The sequence below is a fragment of the Artemia franciscana genome, chromosome 1 (assembly GCF_032884065.1).
Source record: "Artemia franciscana chromosome 1, ASM3288406v1, whole genome shotgun sequence".
NCBI classification, from domain to species: domain Eukaryota; kingdom Metazoa; phylum Arthropoda; class Branchiopoda; order Anostraca; family Artemiidae; genus Artemia; species Artemia franciscana.
The window spans coordinates 27,659,767-27,676,866 of record NC_088863.1 but is presented as its reverse complement, the minus strand read 5'-3'; the positions used below and the strand labels follow the sequence as shown (position 1 = coordinate 27,676,866).

At 34.0% G+C, this 17,100-nt stretch overlaps 1 protein-coding gene across 1 annotated transcript; it reads right to left on the bottom strand.

Moving 5' to 3' along the window:
• Window positions 1–252: 252 nt before the first annotated feature.
• On the bottom strand, window positions 253–16,844 carry LOC136027894 (large ribosomal subunit protein bL12m-like). Its single transcript, XM_065705326.1, has 4 exons — window positions 16,714–16,844; window positions 11,459–11,672; window positions 7,107–7,235; window positions 253–424 (listed from the first exon to the last, which is right to left on the bottom strand). The coding sequence occupies exons 1-4, from the start codon at window positions 16,752–16,754 to the stop codon at window positions 308–310; spliced, it is 501 nt and encodes a 166-aa protein (XP_065561398.1). The 5' UTR covers window positions 16,755–16,844; the 3' UTR covers window positions 253–307.
• Between the last annotated feature and the right edge of the window lie 256 nt (window positions 16,845–17,100).

The following is a 17,100-nucleotide window of genomic DNA, read 5'->3' as shown; positions in this document are numbered from 1 at the left end:
GAATACAAAACAAATCATATTTTTTGGGAGCTTTGAGAGGTGACCAAAGCGGAAGTTTTGAACAGAGTGGTGTGGGTATCAAAAAGGACTGTTTAAGAGTGTGCTGGGTTGACAGTAGGAACAATAGGGTCAAGTTAGTCCTAAATATACACCAAATGTGGAACCCAATAAAACATACAGCAACAATCAAAACAAAAACACTCCTTTTCTGCTTCCAAATACTAAATGATAAACTAAGAAAAGGTATGAATATAAAGTGTTTTAGCTATTTAATTCAACATGTAAAAAAATCAGTTTGATTCAAATTCTAAGAGATTTCACATACAGCACCAGCAGCAGCGAGGGCATCTTTTAGTTTCTCAGCTTCCTCCTTGCTTAAATCTGCTTTGACAACAGCTGGAGCACTTTCCACAAACTTCTTAGCCTGGAAGAAAAATAACAAAAAACTTATTGCTAGTATATTTCTCCTAAACTTTTTTAATGTCTCTCTTTGTATTTAAATAATATTGAAAGAGAAAACTAAATTGCAGTTTAAAATGCTTTTTGGCAGCATTCAAAGATTAAACGAGTCAGATGGTAAAAGAAAATAAAGTATAAACAAAACAGATATAAAAAAGATAAATGCTAAAAAGTGAGTAATTATTCTTTATTCATTAAAATACTTGCCCGATATACCCCCTGCATCTCAGGTAAACTGGACACTAAACTGGTTTCTTTCGCTAGTTTCTTTCAAATTAGCGGAAGAAAAGACAAAGAGAATTGACAGAACAGATTGGATATAGTTTGGGCTACATATTTGCACATTCGGGGGGGGGGGATTGAGGGTAATGTATTTAGATAATGTAAAGTCAGAAAACAATTCTTACTTCATAATAACAGCATAATTGTAGCTAATATATTATGCATGCAGAGCCGCTGTACTTTACCCCATCCCCTTTAATGCGCAATTATATGACCAAAATTTGTTTCCAAAGTATTATATTTTCATCATACTTAGGAATATTTTATTGGGTTTAACCTAACTTCACTTCTTGAGATGCACGGCGTATATGAAGATATCAAAAAAGCTTCTATGATGGGGGCTGCTTTGCTCTCCAATCATTTTTTACTTTAAATGTACAAACAAACTCTTCATTTCCAATCGGATGAGCTTACACCAAATTTTCTACCACCTAAGGGGAGTTAATGAGGGAACAGCTCCCTCCTATAAGAACCAAGTCTGCAAGTTTAGGGTTTAATGCTACTCTTTACTTTCATAATAAAGGCGTAAATAAGAAATATTCCCGGAAAACACGAGGGATTAGATATCAATTTCAATCCCCCTCCCTCTTCCCTAGAACTAATCATATATTTATCAGAAACGTCAATGAAGGATGTTATGACATTAAAAGGCACTCTTTGAGGCATCTCCCCTTCCCCCTTCCCTTGTCTAAACAATGACCCACCGCCCCTCCTTCATAATAATTTCTCTACAATTATACGCTTTCATTCGTTATTTTTTTTTTACTCAATAAAATTTCCCTTTGGCTGTTCAATTTTACATTTGATGAAAATTTTAGAGAGAATTGTCGAAAGGGAAGGGTTTTCCGACGGAGGAGGATTTAGATGGAAGGAACAAGCCAGAATCCCTGTTTAACCTTTGAAGCCAGAGGTTGGAGACAGAACTAAAAACTATTTTTCTTGTTTCAAAATCGGCTAGAAATTTGAAAAAAAAATTCTAATTTTATTGTCTTCATAAAATAATGAAAATAAGATAATATAATAAAGCAACTGCTCACTCTTTGATTTAAGTTGTTTTGTTTCAAAATATGTTCGCTAGAAATCAACAATAATTTACTCGGAGCTCGTATCAATGGACGTTTTGACCACTTTCATGACATACTATATATTAATCAATTATGAACTAGTTCACTAGCAACACAGGGACAAGAAAACGACTTACCTCTCATCCCCTCTAATTTTGAATAGCTACAATTATTATTGGTACAAAAAACAAGACTCATTACCGTTGAAGAGCGGTAAAGTTAACAAAATTGATTTTCCAAGCTCAAATTTCTTTAAAAATAGCTATTTTACGGTAGGATTACAGACGACGTGACTGGCCTCATACCAGTGATAATTAAAATTCATAACTTATAAAATTAAAAATCCAAATACTTAGTCTCTATGAGAAGATAAAGTACTTAAGCTAATTCTTAATTTTACATATATATATATATATATATATATATATATATATATATATATATATATATATATATATATATATATATTGTTAAGTAAGATTAGGTTTATCCTCAATTACTTAATTATACACTACTAGCCCTAGTAAGAAGATATTTTCTATACGAGTTGTATGGGTAGTAAGCACATACAACAGAAAAAAATTATCGAGAAGCAAGACAGATCTATAGGATTAAGAGTAGCATGCTCCGCGAGTGAAGCCTTGTTCTCAGCAAAGCAGCAGTAGCCTCAAAATCGTCAAGGGGACAGGGTTGTCAAAATTAATTTTTAATCCGCCCATGTTCACCATTTTTTTAGTTTGCCTTTGAGAAGTACTTATACTATTTTGTCGATATTTGAGTAACAGCCGAATAGATATTAAATTATAATAGGCTTGCACTTTAGCACATAAACAAAAGCAAGGAGTTTCTACTTGGCCTTGGATGAAAATGATTTAGCTGCTAGCTAGTAGGTTGAAAGAAATTTGTCAAAGCTGGAAAATTTATTTCAACGCCTTGATACCAGATAGAGTTGATGGAAGGGTGATAAGAAGCGTGGAAACACGTAAACCTTTTCAGTCACTGTAAATTAATTTTCGTATTTGTCTCTATACGTACGTAACCTTTTTTTTACGAAGGTGAGTGCATAAGAATATGTAAAAAATGTATTTTATTTGACCTATGCTTTATTATCTTTGATTTTAGCCGTCGACACCAATTCATGAAAGTGTAAAATGTATATTTCAAAATCAAAGAGGGGGGAGGGGTAGTTGTGCTGTTTTTTACTTTTTTAAATGAAAAGGTGACACCTTGAAAAGGGAGAAAAGTTACAACTGAACCTTGTAACTCGTATAATACCTTAAAAAGTCTTTACATTTGATTACAGAAATTTCAGTATATTTTTGAGGCTTTCAAAATCAAGTTTTGACTCCCAATGTTGAAGTAAATAATGAAATTTTGCATGAGATTATTATATTTCAAATTTAGCGCTGAACTTTCAAGGGATATTCGTGTTTCACTTATCACCATTTTGTCAGAGGTGGCACTACAACATTGCCTATACTAAACAGCAATAAGGCTTCAATGTATTGTTGTTGTTTTTTCCAGAGCCACTTCGTATGGAAGGTTTGGTTGTAGAAACTTTGAATGTGGATCATTTGACTGGAAATCAAAAGTACTAGTATTATTTCTAAGTGTTAAAAGTGATCAGAGGGCAGTCCCCCCACCCTTTTCACAGCCCTTTCTTCTTAACAAAGACATCCTATCAAAACTTTGAGATAGGCATTTCATAAAAAAAAGTGCCCTCCAGGAATGATATGACCCCCAACAGCCCCATAGGCGAAGGTTGAAAATTCCCTAATTTGCCCATTGTTTACATATTGGATTTATTATCGTAAAAAGAGGGAATTTGTTTATCCCAGGTGGATCCAAAAAGGCTAAGGGTGCTAAGGTGAAACTTCAGCGAACGTTGAGGGGTGTTGAACTAAATTCAAAGACTAGGAAGATAATTTTGCGAACCAAGATTAGAATATTGGAGGATTTGCTAGATGTTTTCCAGAGAAATTGCCTATGGGTTGTTCTGGGTACTCGACTGATCAACCGTATTTCAAACAGTAAGATGTACAAAAATAATGTGGTTTAATTCTCCTTTCTAGAGCTACAATGAGGAAAAGGTTGAGATGACTAGGACAACTTCTGTGGATGAAGGATGACATATTGCCAAAGATAGTCCTTGTCGGCCAACCGTCCACGGCCAATGAAAATCAAGTCCTCCCCGAATGGGTTGGGAGAATGTCCTAAGGATATATTTAGGGAAAATGGGAACTTCTTGAGAGGGTGTATAGAGGGAAACTTTAAATAGATTGGGATTCAGAAGGAAGGTGTGTAGCTATGTCGGCCTCAGGCAGCTTGGTGGTGCCTGAGGCCAGCACCAAGGGTATTTGGACACAATTTTAGAGCGTGTTGAGGGGAATGCTGAAATAAATCAAAATACACTATTTGCAAATATTTGCGCACATTTGACAACCTAGGAATGTGTGAAATATCTTAAGAACAGGTAGGATATTAGGTTGAGGTTTCAGGGAATGTTGAGAGGGATGTTGAACTCAAGCAAAATACATATTTAGCAAACGCTCATGTGACAGTCACAAAAAAAGAAGTTTACAGAGTCAGAAATAAAGAAGATTGAAGCATCTATGTAGCTGAGTGATGCATCTGACATATATTTATTCTATTATTTAATTTATATCTAATCATTTCACAGTTTTCCCAGGTGTCTTTCCAACATGTATCTACAAATTACTGTTGAATCAAAATCTTAGTTTAAGATCCGGTTTCTTTATGAAACTTAAAAAAAAGAACACAAATTACTAAAAACATTAGTTGGATACAGCCCCCCAATAACTAACCGTAAACATTATGAAGCCAATTTTGTATATGCATAAACATGTATAATAAGAATGAGATCTAAATTGGAACGGAAAATTTGCATAGACAATAATTCTAATTGCCCAATAACTCAAGGCCCAATAACAAAAAAGAAAAAAAAATATAAATAAACAGTTAGAATAGATATTAAAAAGATGGAGGGGGGGTCAAAACAAGATAACAAATGCAAAAATCTCTGCAGCACTACCATACAATAAGTACACTTTTAGGGGGGGGCAATACCTCCCCATGAAACAAGAAGATATTAAACCCACCCCCAGAAATTTCTTGGTGACGCCCGAGATGCACACCCATCCTCACTTTTCCCCTCGTTGCCAGTAGACAGGTCAATGTAACCTTTTATCCTACATAGAAAAATATTGTCGCAACGGGAGGGGTGGTATAAACCCTCAGCATCATTAGGAAAGGCTAAGATCAAAAAGTATTCCTCTGAATCAAGATGAAGTATAGATCGGTTTCTGATGTGAATGTGCCAGCGTGAGGTAGTGCTGTCTCTGAAACTGGGATATTCAACATACAGTTTTTCCATGTATTAAAGTGCATTTGTTATTTGAGAATTCGGGTTCAATGGCTTTTTGGCACCCTTTGGAATAAAATTGTTGCTTTACACTACAAAATGGCAGATACTGCTACTTTGTCTCATCTTCTTTTATTATTTAAAAAGTCAGTAGAACGTGTAACTTTCTTTTTAATGAGCTTTCTTCCAATATCGCTAAAACAATCGGTTCAGCACGATCACATGTTACGATCAATGCGAATTAAATAACGATTAAATCTTATCTAAAACTCTTATGTACACCACCCCCCCCCCCCAAAAAAAAAGAATTTGTTGGATTACAGCAGCCCCAAGTTATTCCATAGCTTTGCTCCAGCGTAAGTAACCCCTGAAAAGGACAGATATTAAGCTTATCACATGATCATGTTAAAAATTTGAAGCCTTTGTCCTCGATTATGGTTACGGACATTACCAAGGAGAAAAAATTCCGGCAAGTTGGTTTTGATTGTAGTACCCTTGTAAGGTCCTATGCCTTATTAAGGCATTTAGAGTGCTATACTGACGGGATCTACGGGCCGGTTTAGCTCACCACAGCCATACTTGTAACTTGCGTTTAATAAATATTACTTCAAGTGAAAATATAGTGGGGGGGGGGGGGGATTTTTGGAACGTTGTTTCCCCCTTACTCTTTAAATTTTAAGCATTGGTTGAAAAAAAATGACTAGTAGACGTAGAATTAAAAATGAGTCTTTTCAGACTTTTCCAAAAAAATCTTGTTCAAAGGTCAAGATTAAACCAAAACAATTCGTCATCTGGCAAATTTAGACCAAAAACCACACGCTGTTGAATGAAAACAAGAAAGTTCAAAACATAAATCCCTGATCCAAACCCATAGAAAAAATTCTTTTCAATAAAAAAAAATATTTTTACAAAAATAAAACTTGTATTTTGGATAATATTTTATCTAGAATGAAGGACGTCAAAACGTCATTAAAAGTCACTGAATATGCCAAACGTAGAAACTATCGATCCTAAAGAGATAGAGGGAATAAGGAAGGGGGATTTATCTTTCCTAGAGTTGATTAAAACAGCCATCTCTCAGAAAAAATTTGAAAACTGTACTACACACAACAAAAGAAGCCGTTTTCCATACCCCCCCCCCCCTCCATCTTAGGATCTGTATGTACCAATACACCAAAATTACTTATCTGGACTAAATTTTATATTTATTACTAAACGTTTATATTCATTTGCTTTTTATCATATTTTTTAAACATTGACTTGTATTTCGTTGATTTATTTAGATGTTTCAGTGTGCTGATGACAATTCAGCACGAAAATAGTGGTGATTATATACAACCGCAACACTGGATCCATACTGTGGAATATGGATTCTTGAAGGCCCAGTGGATTTTATAGCAGAGCATTGCTGTAGATTGCAGGAGACCAAAAGCAGTGGAATAATGGATACCATTCCCAAATAGTCAATATTTCTGGTTTCAATGTTATTTAACTTTGTACAGACCTCAGAGTTCTACAAACTCTTATAAACTGGACTCAGAATAGATTAAATATAATCTTTAGTGCTTAAATAGCAGTGAAAGATACTATTGAGGGCATTCCTTTTAAGGTTAGTCTAACTGAACTTAACACTAAACTGTGTTTGGCTACACAAATGCAATACCGCAATCATTGGTTTATCTGCTAATTTAAAGACGAAGGTTAGCCTAACGATGTATAATTTTGTTCCTAAAAAATTGTAAAATATAGAAATAATTCATTCGGAAAATGAGTTTACAATATAAAAAAACAGGTAAAAAAATCTCTTCAACAATGACCAATAACACATTCCACTCAATAGAAGTTAGAAATAGATCTTCAAACTACAAAAGCGTACTTCTACTAAATTAAAAAAACAATCAATAGTGTTCAAATCGCACCTGGACTAAATTCATGCCTTCAACTAAGTTTTTCATCTCCTTGATTAGTGCCACTTTTTTGCTATCATCATATTTCATCAATTTGACAGTAAAAGCTGTCTGCACTTGAGCTGCTGGCACCTCTTCCTCCTATAAAAAAAAAGAAAAAAATTTTCAAATAGGCTAACTCAACACGGGAGCAATAATAATTCTAAATGACTGGAGGTAAAGACACAAATTTTACACGGGAGAAAAAGTATTGAAAATGACTGTCCTTACTGTAAATATTGGCTAGATGTTTAAATAAGGTCTTTTTGTTTTAGACCTGTGAAACACGAAATAGATAATGTTAATATCAAAAACTTTTGTCTCTACCTATTCCTGAAAACAATAAAAGGAAAAAAAGCAGACCCGTGACCCACTGAAAAATTATTGGAATGCCAGGTAATGGATTTAGCTGATTAGTCCCATATTTTCAGATTAGGGTGAGTGGAAATAAATGTCATATCCAACAAAAGTGTCAAATAATGCCTTTTCAATTACAAAACCTAAGAAAAAAGGATTTTCATTAAAGTAAACGAACCCAAAGTTCATTGAAGATTTATTGAGCTAATGTCAGCTTAGAGAATGTGACAGAGGACATCAGACTGCAGATATTTCCATCCAAAGTTAATGGCGTCAAATTTCCCAGGAAGTCAGAGAAGCTAATTAAAACTAATTGAAACCTAATTAAAACTAATTGAAGCTAATTAAAACCATTCTAAAAAGTAGATAAGAAAGACCCAAGAATACTTTAAGAAACCCTTTTTTTAATATCTGCAATTGTAGATATCAAGTTTTTAGTGAGATGGGAATTTCTGACGTTATCAGGAGCAGACTGACCTTAGGAGAAATAAGTAGTTCTTGAGCAACCATGGGAATACTAAATAATTTAAGCTTAGAAAAGGATTTTATTAAAGAGCTGGTAGCTAAAAGAAAGAAAATGACAAAAAGAACGCCTTCCTGTTATTTAAAATACCTTCAATTTGTCTATATTTCATAGGCTATACTTCAATGTATTGAGTAAGTAGCAGGGACGTCACGTATGGGGGGAGGGGGACATACCCCCTCAATCTCGGTTGGTAAATGCAGCAGTTTTACCGACTCGTGTAGTGATTTTACGTATTGAGTTTGAAACGGACATTACACTAATTTTTGACAAAATAGGCAGTGAAAATGAACAGACATTCGGTAAAATCTCTTGCTAACCCTCCCCAAATAGTTTGGCAAGTAACAACCCTGGTAAGAAGCCAATAATAATTTCCAGAGAAAGAGTAAAAATATTGGTTTGAACTTAAAATGCTCATGTCATCTACAACCTTACAGCTATGCCAACAATAAACTCTTAAAACAATTAGAAAGGATAAAGGGCATAGTTTAGCTCCTTGGATGTGCCCACAAAAAATATAGCCAAAATGAAATTTCGACCAATTTAGAAGAATATTGCTCCTAATCAGACAGTAAACTACAAAGCCTTCTTACAATAAAATTACTTGAACTCCGTTTTTTGGCATTGTCTACAACAGCTAAACAGTCTATACCCGTGTTTGGCAAAATTTTAAGGGATTGAACGAGTTTACAGCTCATGAAGTTTAGTCTGTGCGACCCAAAAAAGTAAAAAAATAATGTATCTTGTTTAAATTATATTGTAAATTATTACCCTTAAATATAAACTTCTAACTTATCTAAACAAATTAACAAAAATATTTTGAATAAGCAAAACATAGTTTGATCTGTGGGGTGGTACCTTTTCTGTCATCATCAATTTTATTAACGTTAGGGTTATATGTTGCAACCATTCGAATGCGGTTGTCCAAGTATTTGCCAGTTAACCAGATCCTGTAACTATTTTCAACGAATTTCATTCAAGAAAATAAAATCTCACAGAGTTATCTTGAGTTGAATATTGTCTTCCATCACGAAACAACCTGAACAAGAATTGAATATTTTTGCTTAGGAACAAAGGTCAAATATTTACATTGCTTGAAACGAGTAACTGTAATGGAAAATCGCTTATCGATCACTTCCATCTTCGCTGCTAAGCTTGTCTTTTTCAAAATGTTGCATGACACATGTGGGGAATTCTGTAGCATCAATCTCTACAAAAGATGAGATGAACTGGTGCTTAAATCAAAATATTTTTGAAGTCTTGAATGTGTTGATTTTTCAGGCTTGAAAAATACCAATATGATCTTTGTTAAAACGTTGGAATGGAGCTGTGAATGTACTTCTTGTCAAGGATCTGCTTCAAACAAGAAAAGTGTTTATAATCACCCTGGGTGAGATTTTTCCCCAAATGCTTGAGCTTTTTGTGAATGGGACAACATTTGAAATGGTTCTACAACTTTGCCTTGAAGAAAAAATTTACGAGTATTTAGAGTTTCTGTTATATCTACAAGAAGGTAGAATCTTACAGCCAAGCAGTATGTTTATCTCAGGGAGTGATTCACCTAATACTTTCAAAAAATCCCGAGTCCTGAACAAACATCCCTAGAGTGTATAAGATCTTGCTATATGTACAACTTTAATAACTATTTTCATCAAATTGCTGACACTCAAAACTTTGCTGCACAATAACTACTGGTGTGTTATGCAGGGGTAAGAAAGAATTTTTTGAAAGCTGTTACCCTTAAGAAACAAGGTAATGAATCCTTTATTGCCATCTACTATGGCAGAAGCTGCATTGGCTGCCAAGCCCATAATTTCAGAATTGATGATTTTTTTGATTTTTTTTAAGAGCATATGTCCTGACCTCCATTGTGTCTTTAAATTCTTAAAGCTCTTCTTTTACTTGGAAGCTACGAAAAACCCTTCATACAAAAATAGCTAAATGTGCTGTATCAACCATATTGGTTGGTTTGTCAAGTTGCATGGAAAAATAACTGCAGCAATCTGAGACAATTTCAAGTTGTAAAACTACATCACAACTCATTGGTTCACCTCTTCTCATAACTGTATTTACAGACAGTTGCATAGATTGAGTACCAGACATTATCTCACCTTTGTTTTTAAAATTGTCAAACAATACATCTACAGCTTCTAAAATATAGCTTCAATTAATTCATGATCTTTGTAAGACTTTTTGTTTTCAGCAATGATCTCTGAAACACAAAAAGATACTTAAGTTGTTACTGTCTGATTCTCTGAAAATTTGAGATTATAAAGAATTTGATTCAGATTTAGATTGTGCTAACTTCTCTCTTCTTAAGGAAGAATTCTGGGCCAAATCCTTTTCAATACTGGAATGAAAGGTTTTACAAAGACTTTAACGTTTTTTTTTTTCAATTGATACACTTGCATAACAAAGCAAGCAGGCAAATTTTTCCTTTATCTGGGTAAAAAAGTAATCAGTTTCCCATTCAACATGAAAATTATAATTTTTTTGCTGGAACCAGTGGTGTCCACAAGAACCAGTTTGCAGTGAGATATTGCACAGGTACACGAGGCGGATTCTTGACTGCTATTGAGCCAGCAACAGGTTAAGGGACACAGGTCAAACCTTTACCTTTAACGTGTCCACATTTTTGTGAAAGAGAGTCACAGGTGGGAAAATTTTGCTAAAGTTTTTTTTTTCTCTATCACCTTCCTAGTTTTGTTTAATGTCAATTGGTGCTTATTTGTCAAATTCATATTTTTACTCATTGTTAGGTATATTTAAGTAAATTCCACATCTTAACTCATAATATGATGCATTTAAAAACAAAGGCCATAAAAATTAAGAACCAAAATGTGAAAATAAAAAAAAAATAAAATGGAAACAAAGTGGATGTTTCTGCACTAGGTGTGTTTTTGCTGCCAGTTGCTTGCAATCAATGGTTTTGCAATCTCTTGTCTACACAATCAAAACAGCTGCTGAAACATTACATGATCCCAGTTTTCACGAAAGACCATTCATGAAAAATCATGAATGGAAGTGATCCCTGTGACTCTAGATTCTTCAAACAGGTGTCTGATTTAACATTAAGACAAGAGTTGTTGGAGGTTCTTATGCACTCTGTTTGTACATATGTTCAAGAAATATACAATAAACAGTAACAGCTCAATTCACCAGTGAAGAAAGAAACAACTCTCCACTTGGTTAATAGGCCAATGAGTTCTCTTGTACAGAACTAAGTTTAACTGTTTCTTCAGAACCGAAGATATTCAGGCATTGTCTTCAAGACATTAGATTGTTTCAATACTTGGGTTTATGCTTGATTTAACGAAATATTTGGCAGAAGACTTTATTTATTCTTTAATTAAATGATACTTTTTCTATGTATGGACTCTGTTAGCACAAAAAAATAAAATAGAATATCAGCAATTAAACAGGACCTTTTCTTCCATATCCTTACCTCTTCAGCTTTTGGTGCTGCTGGACCTCCATAGGCCATAACAGGGACATCTGATATATTAAGAGTAATTTTTAATAGTTTATTCAATTCTGCTACTTCAAAAAGGGTAAGCTGTGATATATCATTGACTATTTTCTGGATTTTTTCAGGAAACTGAGCAGCCTCTGCTGAAGTATCTGGTACAGCTTGACTCAGGCATCGCCTTAATTGTGTTCTAAAAAGAAAGAAATGGAATAGCATCGAAAATATTAACACATAAGATCAACAATTATGCTTCTTCCAAGCTTTTTTAAAATCAATTATCTGTTATTTTTGATTTGATGCAATAGCCTAATATGAATAAAAAGAAGTGAGGTACAGATCAAATTTATAACTTAGAATAACAGTAGTCCTGTGGTGATGCAGGAGTTTGATCTCAGCTTAGTAGAATGGGATCCAAAGTTCAAGCTTAGTTGTAGCAACAAATTACATAGCCAACACAAGAAGCATCAATAATCCAATATATGCACACATACTTATGAAGGCATATTTAGATCTAGAAACTTTGCTGCCTCCCATGGAAAATCCTCTTCCTTTGAATATTTTGTACAAGCTTTATCCATCCCTTTTGAGGGCACCCCTCTGACCAGATTATCAAGAGCTCTAAAGGTTTGAGATGATATATACTACATGACTTTCATATAAAAAGTTTTAGGCAAATGTTTAATGGTCATATATCTGAGAATAAACAGTACAGGAATCTGTTTCAATCCTACTTTCTTGGATGATAGGTTGCAAAATAGCTGTTTTTTGACTAGCCATCTGTGGCCAAACAACAAGCACAAAATCCACAAATGGTGTGAAGGAGTTCAAAAAAAAGTTGAAGGGTATAGGGACTTTAATATAAAATGTAGACTACTAAAAGATGCAATCAATTTGCATTCCAGTTTATACAACAAAGAAAACAAGACGAGGTTAACCTCATTAGTGAAGAAGAAGCAAAATTCTTTCAGAGGGAGACATGCCAAAAGTAAAAAAAGGGCATATTTGAGTAATAAAGTGAAACCAAACAAAAAATTTCTTTTGCTTCAAGATAAAAATCAAGTGTGAATCTGTTTTTGAGAATTTAGAACACTTTCTCAAATACTAATCCTGGAGATTTTTTGAATTTTGGTAAACTGTCCTTCATTAGTTAGCCTGTAAGCAAATAAATTTAGACAATTTTATGATCTAGGAAAACAACTAAGCACTTTTTCTTACTTTATAATTATTTTTTTCAAAAAAAAAAGCTTCATTGTGATATTTACAATGGATGGAGAGAACTACCTGCTGCCCAAAACAACATGGCAGGGGGGGACTGCAGCAAGGGGACTCCATGGCTGGGACTTTGCTTCTTTATGTTTCAAATCAGGATGCAGGTGCTTAATTTGGTAAAATTCTAGACAAATTACTTTTTCCATCTTGGAAAGTGGTTAGTTTAAGAAAATAAAACTTTCTGTAATAAATCCACAGCTGCAAAAAATACACTCCAGGGAGGTATTGTCAAGCTACTATGTTAACCCCCTTCTGATCTCTATGTCATAGAAACTTGACTACTTGACAGAACTAGGCTATACCTATTGGAATTTAGACTAAACAGCATTATACCTTAATTTTCAGGTATTTTCCAAAGGTTTTATCTCTGAAAATACAATTTCTGTTTTTATTAAAATTTCAAGTCACATCAGTGGGTTTGTTCTAAATTTGAGAAATATATTTGTAAATCTTTGAAACCTTGTAAATTTTGATTGAACAAAATTGTGAAGCTGAAAATTCTTTTCTTGTGTGTTTCATTTAAGCAGAAAATCTACTTTGCAAGGTTTCACTTTTATAAAACCAAGATTTTTAAAGATCATCAAAAATCAGAGCCCACTAGAGAGAAAAGTGGATGTAGATACTTCAAAAAACCTTCCCAGGACATACTTTACTCTGTAGATCCATCCCTGAAAGTTTTATTTTTCTAACCTAACTACTTTCCAATATAGCAAAGAGCAGCTTGCCTAGAATTAGACAATTGTTGGAGGTTCCAGTGGGAAAACCCCTCCCAGCCCTCACTATCATAAGACTCTGGGAAGACAACAGAGAGTCAGCTTGGAGTAGGCTGGAACTTATCATACCCAACCATACCACACACTCAATCCAAAGTTGCTGCTGTGCAGTGGTGCCAACTCTAAATTGCAAGAGAATGGTTCTTGAGCCACACCTACCATGTGATAACTATTACCAAGTTGGCTTCAATTCCATCTCTTTAGCACTCTCTAGTCCTCATGGTTTGTCACTTGACCATAATACAGCAACCTGGGTACCACCAACCCTAGAAAGGGCCCTGTGCATTGTCAGAGTTGGTTAGTTAGTACCCAAGGCTACTATAGCCTATTGAAAAGAAACATGAAATAAGGATCATAAGAATACTACTTTCATTTTGTTATGATGCAGGTAATTGCCCAGATAACTAACTGGAAAGCTGGAAACATGTTAAGAAAACAATTCAAAAAACCTTTTCAGGCCATACTTTACTCTGTAGATCCATCCCTGAAAGTTTTATTTTTCTAACCTAACTACTTTCCAATATAGCAAAAAGCAGCTTGCCTAGGATTAAAAAATTGTTGAAGATTCCAGTGGGGAAAACCCCTCCCAGCCCTCACTATCATAACACTACCATTATTGCAGTTATCCAGGAATTTCTCCTCACAGCAGCAATGCACCCTTTTTCTTACCAACTGTGTTGCCAACCTCTGGAACAAATTACTGCCAGATACCATTGCTGCCCAAACCAAAGACAGCTTTAAGAACAATCTTGACAACAAATGAACAGAACTACAATTAGGAAGCACTCAAATCAGCAACATAAAACCACTAGTGAAGTGTATCTATTCAACTATGTGTCATGTATTATCAACTGTTTAAGAACTATCTTGACAACAAATGGTCAACAAAAGAATGGAACTATAATTGGGAAGCACTCAAATCAGCAACATCAAACCACAAGTCAAGTTTATCTATTCAACTATGTGTCATATATTGTCAACTCTGGAGTTTCTACAAGGAAAAATCCTTAGATTGCTCCAAGCTGTAATTTAAGGTAATTCTTGCATCATAAAATGCAGAATAATAGGTAATTTTTTTTTGCAGTTCATATTATTGACTTACCAATAAAATGAACTTACTACTCAATGCCTTTTTTTATGTCCTTTATGAATATATTAATCACTCTTATCACAAATTCAAATTTAATCATTTTTTGGCTCTTGAAAATGATTAAAATATGAGGCATAAAAAAGGCTTAAAACACTGGTCTCAAACTTACTCTTTCATTATAAATCTGTTTTTTTAATGTTACATAATCCACAAGCACTAATTTTACATGATTAAGTTAGACAAATAAACTTTATTTTGCTGTTCATGCTGTTTTCTTCTTCCTTGATGCTGAATTTTTAATTAAAGTATGCACTTTTGGTTGTTTTTGACAATATAATACTATGTTTTCTGAGTGTCAAAATTATTTATAGTTAGGTCATTTAGGTTATGCCAAACAGTGCATAAATTTGAATTTGCAATAGAAGCAATTATTATATTCATAAATAACATAAAAAAGGGCATTGAGTTGTATGTTCACTTTATTTGTCAATAATAGTCAATAATATGCTATGAACTGTGAAAAATTTACCAAATAATGTGCCTAGTTAACACATTTTGAATGTAATCTTGCTATAATTTACCTCTAACCCCTCTAATGTGCAAATATATAGCCTAAATCCTGTGTTTCAATGTATTCTGATGCTCACAGCTTTTTTATTTTAAGTTTTTGTTTCATCATAGATGATTCTGTTTACAGGTGAAGGGGTTGAAACAACTATATACAATTTGGCTATATACTTGCAAGTCAAGGGGGAGCAGGTAAATTGTAGCAGGGCAACATGCAAAATGTTTTGGTCAATGTTCTTATTACCTGGAGAATTGTTTAGAGTCATGAAATTATTGTTAATAGATGCATTTTGAATTTTGGAACATCTTTTCTCTCTTGCAAAACTACTGCAAATGCACCATTATGGAGTCATTCCAGCCACAATATTCTTGTATTTACACATATAGAATTGCAATCATTTCCATTTTTGTTGATTGGATATTTGAAATTGCAAATCTGTAATAGTTTAGAAACAAATTTGCACTATATATTTGCAAATTAGAGGGGTGGGTAAAGCATAGCATATATTAAATATGTAAACTAACCATTGCTGTATTTAATATATGCTATGCTTTACCTCCCCCTCTTAATGTGCAAATATATAATAACTCCATAACAGTGAGTTTGCCATAGTTTTGCAAGAGAGAAAAGATGTACAAAAAGTCAAAATGTATCTATTAACAATAGTTTCATGACCCTAAACAATTGTTCAGGTAATAGGAACATTGACCATTAGTTCTCTAGGCAAATACCATGATTTTTCCTTTAGAAGATTTTGGTAAAATTCTAGTTGAGTGACTTTTGTGCTATCTCAGAAAGAGGTTAAGTTAGGAAAATGAAACTTTCAGGGAAGGGTCTACAGGCTACAGTGTATCCTGGGAATGTATTTTAAAGTACCCACCTCCACTCCTTCTCCCTCTAGCAAGCCCTGAAATTCGTCAACATGACAGGTCTATACCTATTGAAATTTTGACAAAACAATATTTTACCTTAATTTTCAGTTACCAGTTGCTTTTTCTCTGCCTTTAGTTCTGAAAATGTAATTCTTGAAATTTGAGTAGAATTCTGAGCCATATCAATGTTTTTTTCAGAATTTAGGAAATGTATTTGCATATCTTTAAAATTTTATAAATTGGGATTGAACAAAGTTGTGAAGCTGAAGACAATTTTGTTGTACTTCATTCAAGGCCTATTTTGCAAGATTTCACTTTTATTACACACATATTTTTGAATGTCGTCAAAGGTCGGGGCCCTCTAGAGGGAGAAGTAGTGGAGTTTGATACTTCAAAATACCTTCCTGGGACATACTTTAGCCTGTAGACCCATCCCTGAAAGTTTCATTTTACTAACCTAACACCTATCTGAGATAGCAAGAAGTCAATCAACTAGAATTTTACCAAAGATTGCTTCTTCTACAGGGCAAATCTTGCAAGTTCCAAATATCAAAATGATTTTAGTAGACCTAATTCATGATAGGCCTAGCTGAACCATGAGCCTAGAGTGTGCCCAAAAAAAGATTACAATATACTGTCTTATTATAATAAATTCTTACACATTTTTTGTGGCACTTCGAATGATTTTGACTACATGCATTATAGATAGCTTAAACACTTCTGTTTGGAAATATAATTTTCTTTAATAATGTGTCACGTCAGTTTGTTTTGAAAAAAAACTTAAATTATCAACGCTACCTGAAAAAAGTAACAGTATTACTATTCTAAATATTTAAAGGTAGGGGTAGAACATGAACATTGCACCTATCTGCACAGTATTTCCCAAAATGGAAAGTAATTAAAGCCCCCAGGGGACTTTAAAGCTCCTCAATAAAACTTTTCATTATCTTTTCTGTTATTTAGGCTAATACGCTAAGGAGAGCCACCAAATGCATCGACGGTTTACGCAGTCAGCCCTACTGCAGTAGAATATGCCAACCTCCCAA

Bases quoted from the DNA above. Each gene is read 5' to 3' on its own strand.
- LOC136027894 (XM_065705326.1), bottom strand. From the start codon at position 16,754: ATGCATGTAGTCAAAATCATTCGAAGTGCCACAAAAAATGT. The intron at 7,236-11,458 runs GTAAGGATATGG...TTTTTTTTATAG, and splicing joins CAGCACCAAAAGCTGAAGAG to GAGGAAGAGGTGCCAGCAGC. The intron at 425-7,106 runs GTGCGATTTGAA...TTTTTCTTCCAG, and splicing joins AAGGCATGAATTTAGTCCAG to GCTAAGAAGTTTGTGGAAAG.